The sequence below is a fragment of the Panthera tigris genome, chromosome C2 (genome assembly GCF_018350195.1).
Source record: "Panthera tigris isolate Pti1 chromosome C2, P.tigris_Pti1_mat1.1, whole genome shotgun sequence".
NCBI classification, from domain to species: domain Eukaryota; kingdom Metazoa; phylum Chordata; class Mammalia; order Carnivora; family Felidae; genus Panthera; species Panthera tigris.
In genome coordinates this window covers 151221735-151241798 of record NC_056668.1, presented here as the reverse complement: position 1 = coordinate 151241798, position 20064 = coordinate 151221735, and the positions used below count along the sequence as shown (strand labels likewise).

Sequence of the window (20064 nt, the reverse complement as noted above, 5' to 3'; positions counted from 1 at the left end):
TAAGGCCTTTATGGATTTCCAGGTATTTAGTTACAAATCTTTTTCTTGGAAGGTCAGTTGTCCTGTTGCCCATGAGGACAGACTGGTATGTTTGTCCAGTGAGCCATTTAGCCTCATGATTTTCTCCTGCTTTTACTCCTGGAAGCTGTTCTGCAGACTGCACTTTGGTTTCAAATGGGAAGCATGGAATTGATTATCTGAGGAGCTGATCGGGAAAAGTAGTCACCCTAAGTGCAGGCTCTACTGAAAATAGATTATTGTCTCTTCACTTACCAAAAAACAGAAATTTGTATAAAACATTATTTGAATAGGTAACACATGTATGTGACTTAAATATTCAAAAAAGCACAAAATGGTATATGATTAAAAAAAAAAAAAAGTCCTGTCCTGAATCATATTGATACTATGTACCTTGATATCATGTGATAAAAATGGCACTTCACTTCTGTGGTTTCCCTTCCAAAAATTCATAATGCCAGTCTGATCATGAGGCAAATTCCATTAGAGGGGCATCCTACAAAATACTTGACCATTATTCCTCAAAGCTGTCAAGGTCATCAAAAACAAGGAAAGTCAAAGAAACTGTCATAGACAAGCAGAACCTAAGGAGACATAACTAATTTAATGTGGAATCCTGAATGGGATCCTGGGACAGAAAAGGGACATTAGGTAAAAACTTTAAAAAATCTGAGTAAGTTGTGGACTTTAATAATCATGCATCAGTACTGGTCTCATTAAATGTGGTAAAAGTACCATACTAATGTAAGACGTTAACAATGGGGGAAACTAAGTGTAAGGCATGTGGGAATGCCTCTGCACTGTCTTCTCAATTTCTTTGTAAACCTAAAATTGTTCTAAAAAATAAAGTATTTTTTAAGAAATCTTCCTCCTTCCCTGAACCTCTGGTATCCTGGTCTAAATGGAACCATTTCTTGCCATTTTCTTGTGACTCCTTTGAGAGAGATTTTATGCCAATATAAACATATGTATATCCCTTTTTTTTTTTTTTTTTTTTTGCTTAAAAAAGAAGACAATGGAAACATACATACATAGTATTATTTCACTTAAGGATATATTTGGTGATGCTTCCATATTCATATGTTCATTGCTATTCTTAGTATTTCATTGTATAGATATACCACAATTTGGTCTCCCGTTGTTGGATAGTTAGGTTGTCTTGTTTGACTGCAGTGTATTACTTTATAACCCTAACATTTGGAACAGAGTTAGGAGGTGGAAATTGGGGTTTGAGACGGTGGAAAGGAAACAGTCAAGTTTTATTTTGGTATTTAGTTGGATTTATTTATTTACTCATTTATTCATTCATTCATTTAATACTTCCACTTATCTCCAGAAGAGTATTTAAGGAAATTGTCTCCTTAGTTATTTAAATATATTCGGTGAATATCTGGGAGATGTCTCCTGTTTACTAATCATAATGCTAGTAAGTAAGTAAGTGCAGGTGATATAGAAATCTAGTAAGGTACAGGTCCAGATCTTAGCTCGTGCTGAAAGAGGCAGCCCGAAGATTATGATGACATTTCTGTAGTCTGGGCTAATGCTGTGTTACAGCCTGCTGCAAAAATACAGAGGAGGAAGTGACTAAATTATACATTTTTTGAGTTTTAGATGTCATTCCAGATGAACTCAGAAAAGGGAGTTAAAAGTTGGTGGTTGACTTGGATGGTTTTTGTCACCAAGGGAAGGGAAGGTCTTCAGTTTTCTCCTATTCATAGTATCTGGAGTCAGAGACTTTATGTTTGTAGAGTAGACTTAGCTGGGCTCTACTCTGAGTCAGCTCTGGGAGAAGGCTGTGTAAATTGCTTGTAGAGTAGTCTTAGCTGGAGTCTAAGTCAGCTCTGGGGGAATGCCGTGTGAATTGCGTGGATGTATGAACAGTGCAGAGTACTCAGCAGCGTGATTGCCTCATGCGTCAGTACGCATTCAGGAAAAGTGTTGCATGTTGTGGTATGGTGAAGCTGATACACACAGTTGTGAAATTATTGTTGATTAAAAACAATTTTTTTTAATGTTTATTTTTGAGAGAGAGAGGGACAGAGCACGAGTGGAGGAGGAGTAGAGAGAAAGGGGGACACAGAATCCGAAGCAGGCTCCAGGCTCTGAGCTGTCACACAGAGCCCGACACGGGGCTCGAACCCACGAACCATGAGATCATGAACTGAACCGAAGTCGGATGCTTAACCAACTCAGCCACCCAGGCGCCCCTTGATTTTTTTTTTTTTTTTTTTTTTTTTGAGGAATGGTTATGATCTAAAGATAAGAGATAAGACAGGAATAGGGAAAGGATGAAGTGTTGTGCTTTTCGCTGGTTCCTCTTCATGACAAAGCCTTCCTCCGTGAGCTAGCCTTGCTCTTTCTTGTCTAGCCTCAAAGACTGGCTCTCTGTATATTTGTTTTTAATTACAAAATAAATACATGATCACATTTCCACAAGATATTCAACACTGTTTGCCTTGATTCCAAACCCATTCCTCTCCACAGAAGGAAACATTCATTACTCTCCATTTGGAATAGATGTAAAGTGTGTGTGTGTGTGTGTGTGTGTGTGTGTGTGTGTGTGTGTGTGTATAACATTAATGATGCCCTACAAAATGCGCTGTCCTCTCATTTGATTTGTTCATTTAGTAGTATGTGTTAGAGGGTATTTCAAGTCAAACCATGTTGATTGACCTTATTCCATTTTATGGCTGTAACAAAATTAGTTCAACCTTTCTGCTATTGTTGGCCTTCTAGGTTGTTATCATTTTTGGTTTATTATTACAAACAATGCTGCAGTGACGTCCTTGTTTGTACACGGGTGGGGGTTTCTCTGGGTTATCAACAAGTGGATTTGCTACTACTCAGGATTTGAGGATTTTAAATTTTGCCAGATATTGCTAACACATTGTTGTATGAGAAAAACAAGTTGTAGCTTTGAATGGATAGTGTAGTATCATTTATGTTGGAAGAAGAGCCGAGGTAGGTCACAGGAACATATTGTATTGACTAGACTGGTAATAGTTGAAAACTGTGAAGAAAGTTCTAGACTTGAGAATGGTGGGTAGAGGGACTTTGGGCTCTTCGGTGATATTTTGTTTTTAGAATAAGAATGTGTGCACGTGTACTGTTTGAGTTACAAATAGTTACCGATTAAAACTATAAAGATGTTTGAATGATTAATATCTATCTTTATGTCTCAGGCGTAGGATAGTCCCTGTTTTTAACCACATACTGACCATTTACAATTTTTGAGAGGTGCCTCAGATGGCTCAGTCGGTTAAATGTTTGACTCTTGATTTCAGCTCAGGTCATGATCCTAGGGATCGAGCCCCTTACCGAGCTCTTGTGCTGAGCATGGAGCCTGTTTGAGATTCTCTCTCTGTCCCTCTACCCTGCTTGTGCACTCACTCTCTCAAAAAATAAAACATAAAAAAATAAAAATTTTGACCATGTATTATGTTGTGGAACAAAATCATTATATTTTAGGGTGCCTGGGTGGCTCAGTGGTTAAGTGTCCAACTCTTGGTTTCGGCTCAGGTCATTATCTCAGGTTTTGTGAGTTTGAGCCCTGCATCGGGCTCTGCACTGACAGTGACTTCCGCTGACTTGGAATTCTCTCTCCCCCCTCTCTGTCTGCCCCTACCCTGCTCATGTTCGCTCTCTCTCAAAATGAATGAACTGAAAAAAATGTTCTTTTAATCAATATATTTCAAAAAGTAGAATTAGGTGACAGTAGGTGAGGGTTGCATTCTTTGGCCACTGTTATTCCAAACAAGTATTTAATCGTGTTGGGTCTTCTAGATTTTATAGTAAAAAGTTATTTGTTATTGTAGCTTTCTTTGTAATATTTAGATTCTGGTACAAGTGACTAAAATTTTAAAAATCGTTTACTATTGGCCTTAACACCCTTTAATGTAAAATAGAGAATTTACTGCCAGTGTTGTGTGAATACAGTAAACAATTGCTTAAATTATGTGACTCCAAAGAATAGGTGTGTTTTAATATGTAACTTTTTAATTTTTTTTTCCTTAAAGAGATGTGAAAGCTGGAAATATTCTTCTTGGAGAAGATGGCTCAGTACAGATTGCAGGTAATGATTAGTTTTTCTTTTAATTTTGATTTAATGGTCAGTAGAACCACCTTACTTATCTTGGATGTTTTCAGAGCCAGTTTTCTCTTCTGTTTCCTGGACTGTCCCTAGTCAAGCAGCCTATGTTGTCGATCCCTGCTTACTCTCAAGATACCCTCCACCACTCATCCTGCAGCTTTGATCTTAGACATTTTTTGTCCATTATTCATTACCTTCCAGTTATCACTCCTTACCCGCAGAGAGTCATCTTTGATGGGTTCTCCCAGCATCCTGTGCTTTCCTTTGAGGGAGAGGTAGTCAAGAGACCTCACTGTTTGTGAACTGATGTGCTATAGAGAAGTGATACAGCGCTGCTTCTGTCCTGGGGCGATTGGGGTGTTTGCCAGTTAAGAAGAGGAATCTGAGAGGTGAAAGTGCCCTTTTGGCAAATTCGGGGCTGAAGAGATAAGAGTTGGAGTCTAGGAACTGCCATCCTGGTAAAATACCCCTCCAGAGTGGCTGTACCGCGGGATCGTCAAGCAAGCCGCTCATCGGGGTGTCCCACACTGCTGGGACAGTCAGGTGTTTGGCAGGAGAAAGATAATCACCCAGACCATAAATCATTTCTTCACCCTTAGAAGATAATTTAAGGGGCACCTGGGGGGCTCAGTCGGTTGAGTGTCCGACTTCAGCTCAGGTCATGATCTCACAGTCTGTCCGTGAGTTCAAGCCCCGCATCGGGCTCTGTGCTGAGAGCTCAGAGCCTGGAGCCCACTTCGGATTCCGTGTCTCCCCCTCTCTCTGCCCCTCCCCTGCTCATGCTCTGTCTTTCTCTGTCTCAAAAATAAATAAAAACATTAAAAAAAATTAAAAAAAAAAAAAAAGATAATTTAAGTGCACATCTTCCTTCATGTCCCAACCTAAGGAAATATTTTAACCAAGCCACATAACATAAAAGAAAAGATTGATAAATTTGACTCCTTTAAAAATTCCCAGCTTCTCTTTATTGAAAGAAGAACAAATGGTTTATCATCATTAATAAACAAAAAGGCAAACCACAGAGTAGAAAAGATATTCGCAGCATGAATAACTGACAGAGGGCTTAAATTTAGAATACAGAAAGAACTCACTAAGAAAAAAAATCAGATAAAAAATGGGCAGAAGATTCCCAAATGAAGACATCAAAACATAAATGTAATAAAAGGTTTCAGGCTCACTAGTAATCAGGTAAATGCCTAGCACAGGCGTACTTGGAGATACTGTGGGTTTACTTCCAGACCACCACAATAAAGCAAATATTGCAAAATGGCAAGTCAAATGAATTTGTTGGTTTCCCAGAGTGTATGAAAGTTATGTTTACACTGTATTATAGTCTATTAAGTGGGCAATACAGTATTTCTGAAAAAACAATGTGCATACCTTAATTAGAAATACTTCATTGCTAAAACATGCTAACCATCCTTTGAGCTTTCAGTGAGTCATAAAGTTTTTGCTGGCGGAGCGTCTGGCCTCCATGTCGATGGTTGCTGACTGATCAAGGTGGTGGCTGCAGAAGGCTGGGGTGGCTGTAGCAGGGTCTTAAAAATAAGGCAACAATAACATCTGCCACAATGCACTCTTCTTTTCACAAACGATTTCTCTGTAGTATGCGATGCTGCTTTACCCACAGAAGAACTTCTTTCAGAGTTGGAGTCAGTCCTCTCAAACCTTGCTGCTGGGAAGTTAACGTGATATTCTAAATCCTTTGTTGTCATTTCAACAATCTTCACGGCACCTTTACCAGGAATAGATTCCATCTCAAGAAACCGTTTTCTTTGCTCGTCCATAAGAAGCAGTCCCTCACTGTTCAGGTTTTATCGTGAGATTACAGTAATTCATCACATCTTCAGACTCCACTTTTAAGTCTAGTTCTCTGGCTGTTTCCATCACGTCTGTAGGTACATCTTCCACTGAAGTCTTGAACCCCTCAAAGTCATCCATGAGTGTTGGAATCAACTTCTTCCAAATTCCTGTTCATGTTGATATTTTCACATCTTCCCATGAATCACAGATGTTCTTAATGGCATCTAGAATGGTGAATTCTTTCCAGAAGGTTTTCAGTTTACTTTGCCCAGATCCCAGTAGAGGAATCCCTAGCCTTATACAATGTGTTTGTTAAATAATAAGACTTAAAGTCAGAATTAACTCCTTGATCCATGGGCTGCAGAATGGGTGTTGTGTTAGCAGGCACGAAAACAGTATTAATCTCGCTGTACGACTCCACCGCAGCTCTTGGGCGACCAGGTACGTTGTCGGTAAGCAGTACCGTTTTGAATGGCATCTTGTTTTCTGAGCAGTAGGTCTCAACAGTGGGCTTCAAATATTTAGTAAGCCATGTTGTAAGCAGATGTGCTGTCATCCACGCTTTGTTATTCTACTGTTCCAGCAAGGAAGGGTAGATTTAGCGTCATTCTTAAGGGCCCTAGCAATTTTGGACTGGTAAATAAACATTGGTTTCAACTTAAAGTCACCAGCTGCATTGGCCCCTAACGAGAGTTAGCCTGTCCTTGGAGACCTTGAAGCCAGGCATTGAGTTGGTTCTAGCTAAAAAGTCCTAGGTGGCGTCTTCTTCCACGGGAAGGCTGTCTGGTCCGCATCGAAGATCTGTTGTTCAGGGTAGCCGCCTTTGTGAATTAACCTGCCTAGATCTTCTGGTAACTCGTTACAGCTGCTGCATCAGCGCTCGCTGCTGCACCTTGCACTTGTACGTCCTAGAGACGGCTTCCTCCCTTAAGCCAACCTCGGCTGGCTTCAGACTTCTCTCTGCAGCTTCCTCACCCCTCTCTCCTTCCTAGAGTTGAAGAGAGTTAAGGCCTTGCTCCGGATGAGGCTTTGGTGTCAGGGAAGTTGTGGCTGGTTTGATTTTCTAGCCAGAGCACTAAAACTTTCTCCATGTCAGCAATAATTTCCTTCATGAATTTTTCCTTTTCACTCACATCTTGGCTAACTGATGCAAAGAGGCCTAGCTTTTTGCCCATTTGGGCTTTCAACATGCCTTCCTTACTAAGCTTCATCATTTCTAGTTTTTGATTGATTTAAAGTGAGAGACTGTGTGACTCTTCCTTTCACGTGAACACTTAGAGGCCCTTGTAGGGTTATTAATTGGCCTGATTGAAATATTGTTGTGCCTCAGGGAACAGGGAGGCCTGAGAGGAGAGGGAGAGAGATGGGGGAATGGCTGGTCAATGGAGCAGTCAGAACATACCCAACATGTACTGATTAAGTTCACCACCTTTTAAGGGCCTGGTTTGTGGCACCCCAACAATTGTAATCGTAACACCAAAAAATCACTAATCACAGATCACCAGAGCAAATGCAGTGATGAATGAAAGACTTTGAAATATTGCAAGAATTATCAAAATGTGACACAGAGACCAGAAGTTAGCAAGTGTTAGAAAAATGGTACCCATAGACTTGCTGCGTGCAGCGTTGCCATAGACCTTCATCTAACAAACACAGTTATCTGTGAAACATAGTACAGAGAAGCATTAAATAATAAGGTATGCCTGTCAGATGGTATTGGGATACCAAGTTATACTAGATGACCTGGCAAAAACATCTGACAGCACAGTGGTTAGTATCAGTGTAAAGCAAGGGAAAAAATCTCATATTCCAATAGTGGGAGAATAAATTAGTTCAAATACGCATACCCTAAAACTTTGGCTTCTGGATGTATGGCGTGGAGAAGATTATGCTTACGTGTGGCACAGTGTTCAAGAGCATGGAAAGTTTGAAACAGTCCCAGTGCCCTTCGTTAGTAGAACAGAGAAATAAATTATGGTTAACTTGTACATTGGAATACTGTATAGTGATGAATATGGATAGAATTACAACTGCATTTGAAAGCATTAATGATAAAGAGATAAGGTGAAAGAAAACAGTTGAAATAGAATATATGGCATGTGATTTCATTTATATAGGTTCAAAACCAGGCACAGTTATGCTGTGTTGTTCAGAGAGGCAAAACCAAGTGGTCAAAAACTAAAGAAGAGTGGATTCTGGGAAGGTGGTGGAATAGGAAACACCAGGAATCTCTCCACACCTAGGCACAAACTGAACCAGCAGAGTCTGTCTGATGTAACTACTGTATTTTATAATTCTGCAGTTCCTTGGAAGGCATGCAAGCTCTAGGGGAAGGCTTGGAAGGTAAATTGCGGTTAATTTCAGTCCATTCCTATCCCCTACCCATCGGCCTCCTGGCAGGCAACTGCACACATGTTTTCGGAGCAACTGGCAGACAGCTCGTGTGACCCACAGTGGGCACAATGGACCCTGTCTTCTAAATATCATGGATCTGTGTTCTGATCACGGATTGCTGCCTCTGCTCACAGTGCTGCAGATAAAGAGGCAGACAGCCATTGTTGTGGCACTCTCTCCCCTCTAAGTGACTTCCAGAGGACTTTAAGGGCCAGCATCTTTTTTCCTTGCCTTCTGTTTTCTCGTCTTCCCATTTTTGGAGCCAGGCATTAAAAAACAGTTACATTTATGAGGAAAATTGGAAAATGACTGCACATTCCAGGAAAAGGTACAGAAAAGCCCTGAGAAGAGCTTGTTTATACTTCAGGCTGATGCTTGACCAGAGACAGCCTATCACAGCCAAAATAAAAACAATAACCAAGAAAGCCTCAAACTTTGGGAAAGGGAGAGAATCTGATTTCCAGAATTGCCATATCATTAGATTCAAATGTCCAGTTTTTAACAAAAAAGTCACAGGGCATTCAACAAAACAGGAAAGTATAGCTCATTCAAAGGAAATAAAATAACAGTAACCGTCTCTGAAAAAGACCTGACAGCAGATCTGCCAGACAAAGAAAACTAAAGGAAGATGTGGACAAACTCAAGACTACAATGTGTGAACAAAAATGGAATTAGGAATAAGGAGAGAGAATCTAAAAACAAAAAGGAAATTCTGGAGCTGAAAAGTACAATAACTTGTATTACAAAATGGAAAACTCACTAGAAGGATTCAAATGCAAATGCAGATTTGAGCTGGCTGAAAAAAGAATCGATGAATTTGAAGGTAGGAAAATGGAAAGTATGGTCTGAGAAACAGAAGGGACAAAGATTGGAGAAAAGTGAACAGAGCTCAAAGGTCCGTTGGACATCATCAAGCAGACCAATACACATGTGGGAAGTCCTAGAAGGAGGAGAGAGAAATGAGCAGAGAGAATATTTGAATAAATAAGTGCTGAAAACTTTCCAAACTTGATGGAAAACATGGATATAAACATCCAAGAAGCTCGGTGATCTCCCAAGTCGGATGAACTCTAAGAGGCCTACACAGAGACACCGGATAATCAAACTTATAAAAGCTAAAGACAAAGAATCTTGAAAGCAGGAAGATAGAAATGACTCCTCATAATCAAGGGATCCTCAATAAGGCAGTTAGCAGATTTCTCATCAGAAACCTTGGAAGCCAGAAGGCAGTGGGCCAGTGAATTCAAAGTGGTAAAAAAAAAAAAAAAAAAAAAAAAAAAAAAATGTCAATCAAGAATTCTGTATCTGGTAAAATCCTCCTTAAAAGTGAGGAATAAATCGAGACATTTCCAGATAAACAGAAGCTGAGGAACTTTGTTTCTGATAGATCTGCTGGCAAGAAATGATCACAGGAGTCCCACAAGGTGGAATGAAAGGACACTAGACAGTAACTTGATGCAGGATGAAGAAATAAAGATCTCATAAAGGTAAATACACGGGCAACTATAAAAGCTAGTATTATTGTAACGGTGGATTGTGACTTCACTTTTTGTTTTGTACATGAATACATTACTAAAAACAGTGGTCTCAAAGTCATTACTGTTAACTGGTTTGTGATTCCAAAACATATTTTCTGCTTAAGAGACCAATATATTTAGAAGAATTATCATTTCATATTTGAACACTGTGTATTAAGTTATAATTTTGTGATAACAACCAACAGGGCATAGTGCTATAAAGGAGAAGAGATTTTGTATTATTGTAGTTACCCTGGTATAAATTCAAGATTTTAAAAAAACTTTTTTTTTTTTAATTAAGTAATCTCGATGCCCAACATGAGCCTTGAACTCACTACCACTTGATTTTGATCAAGAGTTGCATGCTCTAATGACTGAGCCATCCATGCACCTCTACACTGGTATAAATTCAGATTCAAGTGTTACAACTTTAGAATGTTAAATGTAATCTCTGTGGTAACCAAAAAATAAAAAAAACCGGTTATAGAATATAAACACAAGGAAATGAGAAAAAAATTAAGCCTTTCACAACAAAAAGTAACTAAAGTAATGTGGGAAATGAGGGACAACACTAGAAGACATGGAAAACAACACAATGACAGAAGTTAGTGCTTCCTCATCAGTACTTGCTTCAAATGTAAGTTGATTACTCTCCAATCAAAGGACAGATTGGCAGAACAGATTAAACAAAATACTTAATCCTGTTATATGCTCTCTGTAAGGGACTAATTTTAGATCTCAGACACAAATACATTGAAAGTGAAAGGATGGATGGAGTGCCTGGGTGGCTCAGGTTGAGCATCCAACTTTGGCTCAGGTCATGGTCTCACAGTTTGTAAGTTTAAGCCCCACGTCAGACTCTGTGCTGACAGCTCAGAGCCTGGAGCCTACTTCGGATACTGTATCTCCCTCTCTATCTGCGCCTTCCCTGCCCACAGTCTGTCTGTCTGTCTGTCTGTCTCTCTCTCTCTCTCTCTCTTTCTCAGAAAAAAAAAAATACAAAAAAAAAAAAAAGAAAGTGAAAGGATGTAAAAAAGATACTCCATGCAAATAGTAACCAAAAGGGAGCAGAGGTGGCTATTCTAATATCAGAGAAAATAAACTTTAAATGAAAAAAGTTTACCAAACAGGGGCACCGGGGTGGCTCCGTTGGTTAAGCAGCTGACTTCAGGTCAGGTCATGAGCTCAGTTTGTGAGTTCAAGCCCTGTGTCGGGCTTTTTGCTGACAGCTCACAGCCTGGAGCCGGTTTTGGATTCTGTGTCTCCCTCTTTGTCTACCCATCCCCCGCTCACGCTCCGTCTCTCCTTCAAAAACAAACAAACATTTTAAAAAATTAAAAAAAAAAAAAATCAGGACATTACCCATTAACAAAAGGTTCAATACCGCAAAAAGATATAACAATTATAAATATTTATATACATAATAACATAGCTAGCAAAATATAGGAAGGAAATAGAGAGTTGAAGGGAGAAGTGGCTCCACGTTAGTAGTGGGAGACTTCAGTACTCCACAATAATGGACACAACAGACAGGAGATAAGGAAATGAAAGATTTAATACAGTACACCACCTAGAGCTAACAGACACACACACAATACAACAGGATCAGCATACATGTTCGTCTTAAGTGCACACGAGTTATTTTCTGGGGTAGACCATGTTAGGCCACATATTAAGTCCCAGTAGATTTTAAAAGATAACATACAAAATACCCTCTCTGACCCCTGTGGATAAAGTTAGAAATTAGTAGCAGAACACTAAAAGTGTCACAAATTTGTAGCAATTAAATAACACACACTCAGACAACCAATGGATAAAGGAAAGCTCCGCAAGGGAAATCTAAAAATACAGATGAATGAGAACAAAATCACTATTTATGGGACATAGCAAAACTGTTGGCTAAGGGGCAGGTTTATAGCTGTAGATACTTTATTTAAAAAATAAGATAGCAAATTAACTAGAAAAAGAAACTAAACCCAAAGCTGTAGCAGGAAGGAAATAATAAAATTTAGAGAAGAGATAAAGGAAATAGAAAATAGAAAAGCAGTAGAGAGGTGATGCTTAGGAAAGGTCACCAAAATTGACAAACCTTTAGCTCAGTGGACTAAGAAGAAATGAGAGAAGATTCAGGTTACAAAAATCACAAGTGAAGTAGATAAATCAGACAAAGTAGACTTCAGAATAAAGACTGTAATAAGAGGTAAAGAAGGGCATTACATGATGACCAAGGGTGTCAGTCCAGAAAAAAAAAAAAGGATAAAACATCTGTAAAAATTATGCCCCCGATATAGAAGCATCTAATTATATAAAGTACATATTAACAAACCTAAAGGGAGAAGTAGACAGCAATATAATAAGAGTGTGGTAGGTCATCTAGACAGAAAAATCAATAAGGAGACATCAACCTTAAACGATGTTAGACTTAACATTCCAAAGCAACAGAATATTCGCTGTCCTCAAGTACACATGGAACATTTTCCAAGACAGATCATATATTAGGCCACAAAATAAGTCTTAATAAATTTAAGAGGCCTGAAATGAAATCAAGCATTTTTTTCTATCCACAGTGGTATGAAACTAGAAATTAACTATGTGAAGAAAGTGGGAAAATGTAGGGCTATATGAAGATTCAGCAACATGCTACTGAACAACCACTGGGTCAGAGAAGAAAAAAAAAAAACCTTGTGGCAAATGGAAATAGAAATGTAACATATGAAATTTATTGGATACCACAAAAGCAGTTCTTTTCCCAATTCCCATCCCCCGCCCAAATCACCAATCTCTTGGTTCTGAAAACAAAAGCAGCTCTACAAGGGAAGTACATCATGGATAAATGCCTACCCCAAGAAATAAAAGTCTCAGACAACTTTATACCTCAAGGAACTGGAAAAAAGAAGAACAAATGAGACCTATTTAGCAGAAGGAAGGAAATAACAGACTAGGACAGAAATAAATGAAATAGAGACTACAATAACAATAGAAAAGATCATTGAAACCAAGAGTTAGTTCTTTGAAAAGATAAAATTGACAAAACTTTAGCTAGATTCACCTAGAAAAAGAGGATTCAAGGAAATGAAAAAAAAAAAGTTAGAAATAGAAGGGATCATGAGAAACTACTATGAACAATTATATGCTAGCAAATTGGGCAATTTAGAAGAAATGGATATGTTTCGGGAAACATACAACCTACCAAGACTAAATCATGAAATAGAAAACCTAAACAGAACAGTTGGTAGTAAAATGGTTGAATCAGTAATCAAAAACCTCCCAACCCTCCAGTACCATTCAGCTTCACTAGTGAATTCTACCAGACTTTGAAAGAAGAATTAATACCAATCCTTCTCAAACTCTTTCAAAAAACATAGAAGAGGTGGGAAACATTAAACATACTTTATGAAGGCAGCATTACCCTGATACCAAAACCAGACAAGAATGCCGCAAGAAAATTATAGGCTAATATTCTAGTGGGCATAGATGCAAAAATCTTCAACAAATATCAGTATACTCAGTTCAGCAATACATTATTAAAAGGACCATACACCTTGATGAAGTGGGTCTTATTCCAGAAATGCAAGGTTCGTTCAACATCTGCAAATTAGTCAATGTGATATACCACATTAACCAAATGTAGGATAAAAATTGTATCAGATCAACATGTGGAAAAAACATTTGGCAAAATTCAACATCCATTTATAATTCTCAATGAAGCCAGTATAGGGGGGGAGCATACCTCAACATAATAAAGGCCATATATGACAAGCCCACAGCTAATGTTATACTCAGTAGCAAAAAGCTGAAAGCATTTCCTATAAGATCACAAACAAGGAAAAGATGCCTACTCTCACCATTTTTATTCAATGTAGTTGGAAGTACTAGCCAGAGCAATTAGGCAAGATAAAGAAATTAAAATCATCCAAATTAGAAAGCAAGAAGTAAAACTGTCACCATTTGCAGTTGGCTTGATATTGAACATAGAAAACCCTGAAGACTCCCATCAGAAAACTGTTACAATATTCAAATTTAGTAAAGTTGCAAAATACAAAATCAGTACACGCAAATATGTTGCATTTCTGTATGTTAGTAATGAACTATCAGAGAAATTAAAACAATCCTATTTACAGTTGCATCACAATAAGTAAAATATCTAGTAATAAATTTAATCAAAGAGGTGAAAGACCAGTCAGTATATGGAGAATTACAAGACATTAAAGAAAGAAGCTGAAGACATAGATATTCTTTGCCTATGAATTGGAAGAAATCATATTGTTAAGATGTACTACCCAAAATAATATACAGATTCAGTGTAACCCCTATCGAAATTATAATGTCATTTTTCAGAGAAATAGAGCAAACAATCCTAAAATTTGTATGAATCATAAAAGACTTCGAATAGCCAAAGCAGTCTTAAGAAAGAACAAAGCTGGAGGCATCATGCTCCCTGATTTCAAAGTATAGTATGAAGCTACATTAATTAAAACAGTATGATATTTGCATAAAAACAGACATATAGATTAATGGTACAGAAAAGAAAGCCCAGAAATAAACCCATACATACATAGGCAATTAATTTTATCATAAAGGAGTTAAGAGTGTACAAGGGGGAAAGGATAGTCTCTTCAATAAATGGTGTTGAGAAAATTAAACAGCCACAAGTAAAAGAATGAAGCTAGAACACCATCTTACATCATATGCAAAAATTAACTCCAGTTGAACTAAAGAATGAATGTAAGGCATGAAACCATAAAATACCTAAGAGAAAGCATGGATGGCAAGCCTCTTGATACAGGTCTTGGTGATTTTTTGAATCTGATGCCAAAAGCAAAAGCAGCTAAGGCACAAAATGAACAAATAGGAATATCAAACAAAAAATGTGCACAGCAGGGCCCATGGTGGCTCAGTCAGTTAAGCATCCCAACTTTCAGCTCAGGTCATGATCTCATGGTTCATGGGTTCAAGTTCTGCATCGGTGTCTCTGCAGTCAGCACACCCTGCTTCAGATCCCCTGTACTCCCCCTCTTTGTCCCTCCCTCCCTCCCTCCTTCCCTCCCTTTCTCTCTAAAATAAATAAACATTAAAAAAAAATCTTTTTAAATAATCTGTACAGGAATGCCTGGGTGGCTCAGTCGACTGGGCGACCAACTTCACTCAGGTCATGATCTCACAGATTGTGAGTTCGAGCTCTGCGTCAGGCTCTGTGCTGACAGCTCAGAGCCTGGAACCTGCTTCAGATTCTGTGTCTCCCTCTCAGCCCTTTCCCTGCTCACATTCTCTCTCCTTCAAAAACAAGTAAATGTTAAAAAAGATTCTTTTTAAATAAAAAAAAAAATCTACACAGCAAAGGATATCAACAAAATGAAAAGCATCCTACTGAATGGGAGAAAATATTTACAAGTCATATATCTTGTAAGGGACTAATATCCAAAATATATAAAGAACTCCTACAATTCAATATCGAAAATGAACAATCTGATTAAGAAATGGGTAGAAGATCTGAACATACATTTTCCCCAAAGAAGACATACAGTTGCCAACAGATAAATGAGTTATTAGGGAAATGCAAATCAGAACCTCACACACATCAAGATGTCTCACACCTGTTAGAATGGTTATTATCTAAAAGACTGGAAATAACAAGCACTGGCAAGGATGTGGAAAAACCAGAACCCTTACGCACTATTGGTGGGACTGTGAATTGGTGCAGCCAATGGAAAACAGTATGGAGGTTCCTCAGAAAATTTATGGTAGAACTTCTGTATGATCTAGTAATTCCACCTCTGGGTATTTATCTGAGGAAAATAAAAACACTAACTCAAAAAGAAATATACATGTTTATTGCAGCATTATTTACAATAGCGAATAATATACAACGGGGAAAAGACAGTATCTTAATTAAGTGGTATTGAGAAAATTGGACAGCCACATGCAAAAAAGTGAAGCTGGATTGGATCACTGTCTCACACCGTAGATAAAAATTAACTCAAAGTGTATCAAAGACGTGAATGTGGGGCGCCTAGGTGACTCAGTTGGTTAAGCGTCTGACTTCAGCTTGGGTCATGATCTCACATTCGTGAATTCCAGCCCAGGGTCGTGAGTTCCAGCCCCACATCGGGCTCTGTGCTGACAGCTCAGAGCCTGGAGCCTGCTTTGGATTCTATGCCTTCCTCTCTCTCTCTCTACCCCTCCCCCGCTCATGCTGTTTCTGTCTCTCAAAAAATAAGTGTTAAAAAAAAAAAAAAGACTTGAATGTAAGACCTGAAATGGTAAAGCTCCTAGAAGAAAACATAGATGGTAATCTCATTGATAAAGGTCTTGGAATGGATAAATTGTGGTGTATACATACAATGGAATACTATTCAGTCATAGAAAATAATGAAATTTTGCCATTTATGATAATATGGATAGACCTTGAGGGTTTTGTCGTATGTGTAATAAGTCAGACAAATAATGAAATGAAACCTAATATATGTATTAGACACAATGGGGCACCTGGGTGGCTCAGTCAGTTAAGTGTCTGACTTCGGCACAGGTCATGATCTCAGGGTTCGTGAATTCAAGCCCCGCATCCAGCTCCATGCTGACAGCTCAGAGCCTGGAGCCTGCTTCAGATTCTGTGTCTCCTTCTCTGTTTGCCTCTCCCCTGCTCGTGCTCTCTCAAAAATGAATAAACATTAAAAAAAAATTTTTATATTAGACACAAACTCATAGATAGATAGAACAGATTGGTGGTTGCCAGAGGCAGGAATACAGGATAGGAAAAATGGTGAACTATTTTTGTTTTTAGTTTAAGTAAATTGAGTCTTTAAGAATATGGGCTTAAGTAGACATTTCTCCAAAGAAGATACGCAGATTGCTGATAAGCACATAAGGATGTTCAACGTCACTAATCATTAGGGAAATATAAATTTGAGCTACAGTGAGATCACATCTCACTGAACACCCGTCTCACTGAGCACCCATCAGGATGGCTGCTATCAAAAAACCCCCAGGGTGTCTGGGTGGTTCAGTTGGTTAAGCGTGGACTCCTGATTTCATCCAACTCTGGAATTTGGCTCCAGAGGTCATGATCTCGTGGTCGTGAGATGGAGCCCCACATTGGGCTCTGTGCTGAGAGCACAGAGCCTACTTGGGCTTCTCTCTCCACCCCTCCCCTGCTCGTGTGCACTACCTCTCTCAATCTCTCTCTCTCTCAAAATAATTTAAAAAAAAAGAAAAAAAAATAACCCAAGACTAGAAAATGCAGATGATGTGGAGACATTGGAACCTTTGGCCACTGTTGGTGGTAATATAAAATGGTACAGCTGCTGTGGAAAATAATATGGCAGTTCCTCAAAGGATGAAAAACAAAATTACCAGTGTGCCTGAGTGGCTCAGTCTGTTCGGTGTTTGGCTGTTGATTTTGGCTCAGGTCATAATCTCACAGTCCTTAGATTGAGCGGGTCGGGCTCCACACTCAGCGTGGAGCCTGCTTGGGATTAGGATTCTGTCTCTTTCTCTCCCTCTCTCTCTGCCCTTCCCCCCTCCTTGTTCTACGTACATACATTTATACATACATACATAAAATTACTGTACTGTGTAATCCAGCAGTTCTACTTCTGCGTTTAGAATCCCAAAGAACTGAGAGCAGGGACTCATATAATTATTAGGACACCTATTTTCATAGCATCATTATTCACCATGGCCAAAATGTGGAAGCAGCCCACATGTCCCTCAGCGATTGAAAGAATACACAAAATATGGTATATGCATACAGTGGGATATTATTCAGCCTATAAAGTAAGGAAATTTTGTCATATGCTACAAAATGGATGGACATTGAGGACATTATACTAAGTAAAATAACCCAGCTACAAAAGACAAATAGTGTATGATTTTATTTATTTGAGGTCCTTAAGAGTACTCAAAATCATAGAAGCCGAATGTTAGAATGATGGTTGCCCGCGGCTGGGGAGGAGAAGGAGGGGTTACTGTTAATGGGTATAGACTTTTAGTCTGGAAGGACTACGCTAATAGAATGGATTGGAGCAAGGATGAAAATCTGTTGGGATGGGTCTGTGTTAAACTGTGTCTTAATTTAGTCAAGAACCTCAGTGGAAAGAAGAGAAAATGTGTTGTTTGTGGATAGGACTACAACTATATTATTTTCCTATTTACTTGTGTTAGTTGCCATATTTCTAATACCTTGCCGTTATATCTATTTCAGACTTTGGGGTTAGTGCTTTTTTAGCAACGGGTGGTGATATTACCCGAAATAAAGTGAGAAAGACCTTTGTTGGAACTCCTTGCTGGATGGCACCTGAAGTTATGGAACAGGTACTCTTTGTCTTTTGTCTTTTAAAAATGGCTTAGGGTTTTGTTACAGAATGGAAAAAACGGAGTAGTGTTTGTTTCTGTTTGGTATACATGTTCCCCCACTAAGGCAAAGCAGTTTGTTCCTGTGAAACCTTTGATAAGCTGAAATGGTGCAAAACGAAGGAGCAATTACCATTAATTTATCTGGAAAAATTGTTTAGCGTTCCCAGACCTAAGAAATAACTTCTTTTAGGCTTTTCTGAAAGCAGAGAACACATCTTGCTATTGGATGCACAAAATAAATGCAGAAAAAGAGCAGATGTGCACACGCTGGGGAAGGAGCTGGGCGGCACCAGTCTCGCTGTTCTGCGCACTGTCTCCGTGCCGGCTGGCTATAGGAGCAAACGCTCGATGCCGTTTTCGCTTTTTGCCTTTTTCACAAAAGTAGAAATCCTCCGGATTTCTTTCAGTAAACAGGCACTGCTGTAGGTCTTCCATGGAAGCCAGGTGACTTAACGGGAACCTTTAAAAAGTAGGGGATACAGGGGCGCTTGGGTGGCTCAGTCGGTTGGGCGTCCGACTTCGGCTCGGGTCATGATCTCACAGTCTGTGAGTTCGAGCCCCGCGTCGGGCTCTGTGCTGACAGTCGGAGCCTGGAGCCTGATTCGGATTCTGTGTCTCCCTCTCTCTCTCTGCCCCTCCCCTACTCACACCCCTCCCCTGCTCACACTCTGTCTCTGTCTCTCTCAAAAATAAATAAACATTTAAAAAAAAAAAAAAGTAGGGGATACATGTGCTACACTAACTCTGGGAGATCCGTGTCTCTGTTCCTTGGTTAAGGATCCGTCCACCGTTAACAACAACAGCAAAAAGCCTGTAGATCTTTGTAAATGATATATACAACTCAGGATTTCTACCACACACAACCTAAGCAATAATATAATGAAGACTGGTTCGATAGTAGTTTCCGCTTTACAAATTAAATGACCTTATCTTTGTACGTGTAGTTTCACTGCTCTGGTTTTTGGAGGACTGGTTTTGCCCACAACTCCATTTCCGTTTGCTCTGAAACAACTACAGTCAGATGTCACTCATCTAGCCACCTTACGGATACTCTGCTATTCTCAAATTATGCTCATTCCTTATTCCTTGTTTTACTTGTTTGTTGTCCTGTCATTTGAAGCACTTGGACCTTTCCACCTTGATTTACGTCTTCAGCTTCCCTACTGTAGTTTTCCTCATTCTTCCCCTACCTGTCAGGCCATTTCTCTGACTTCTTTTCTGTCTTTCCTTCTATGTCCCAGGACCTTGTTCTCGAATTCTTCTCTCACTAATGTGTCTCATCTCCACTTCCCACCTATTATATCTTCTTTCTTTCCTTCTTTCTTTCTTTCTTTCTTTCTTTCTTTCTTTCTTTCTTTCTTTCTTTCTTTCTTTCTTTCTTTCTTTCTTTCAACGTTTATTCAGTTTTTGATAGACACAGAGCGTGACCGGGGGAGGGGTAGAGAGTGAGGGAGACACAGAATCTGAAACAGGCTCCAGGCTCTACACTGACAGCAGAGAGCCCGACATGGGGCTCAAACTCACCGACCGTGAGACCATGACCTGAGCTGAAGTCGGACGCTTAAACGACTGAGCCACCCAGGCGCTCACCTATTATATTTTCTAAAGTATATCATGCCAGTCTTATTTCCTAAGCCTCTGGGTGGAGGCTTCCAGCTCCCTATAGATGTTTTACCTAAATGTCCTAGAAATACATCAGAGTTGGTATTGTAGAACCAAATTCACTTTTCACTCCATTATAATGCCTGTATTCGCCCTGTTGGTGAGGGAAGCATTCCCACCCTAGGGACACAACACCTGGTTCTGGGCCTGTGAGACCGACAGCAGTTTATTAGTCGCGTATACACATAGGTTCAGGGAGGAGGACACTGCATGTCACATGGGGCTGTA

General features: G+C 39.3%; 1 protein-coding gene across 3 annotated transcripts in view; it reads left to right on the top strand.

Moving 5' to 3' along the window:
* The window catches only part of OXSR1 (oxidative stress responsive kinase 1), a 101488-nt gene that overhangs the window by 49541 nt on the left and 31883 nt on the right, over positions 1-20064 (top strand). For all 3 annotated transcript variants that reach the window (XM_007081046.3, XM_042956245.1, XM_042956246.1), the window contains exons 5-6: positions 4035-4090; positions 18023-18132. In XM_007081046.3, coding sequence (XP_007081108.2) covers positions 4035-4090; positions 18023-18132 — 166 coding nt within the window. The remainder of the gene's footprint in view (positions 1-4034; positions 4091-18022; positions 18133-20064) is intronic.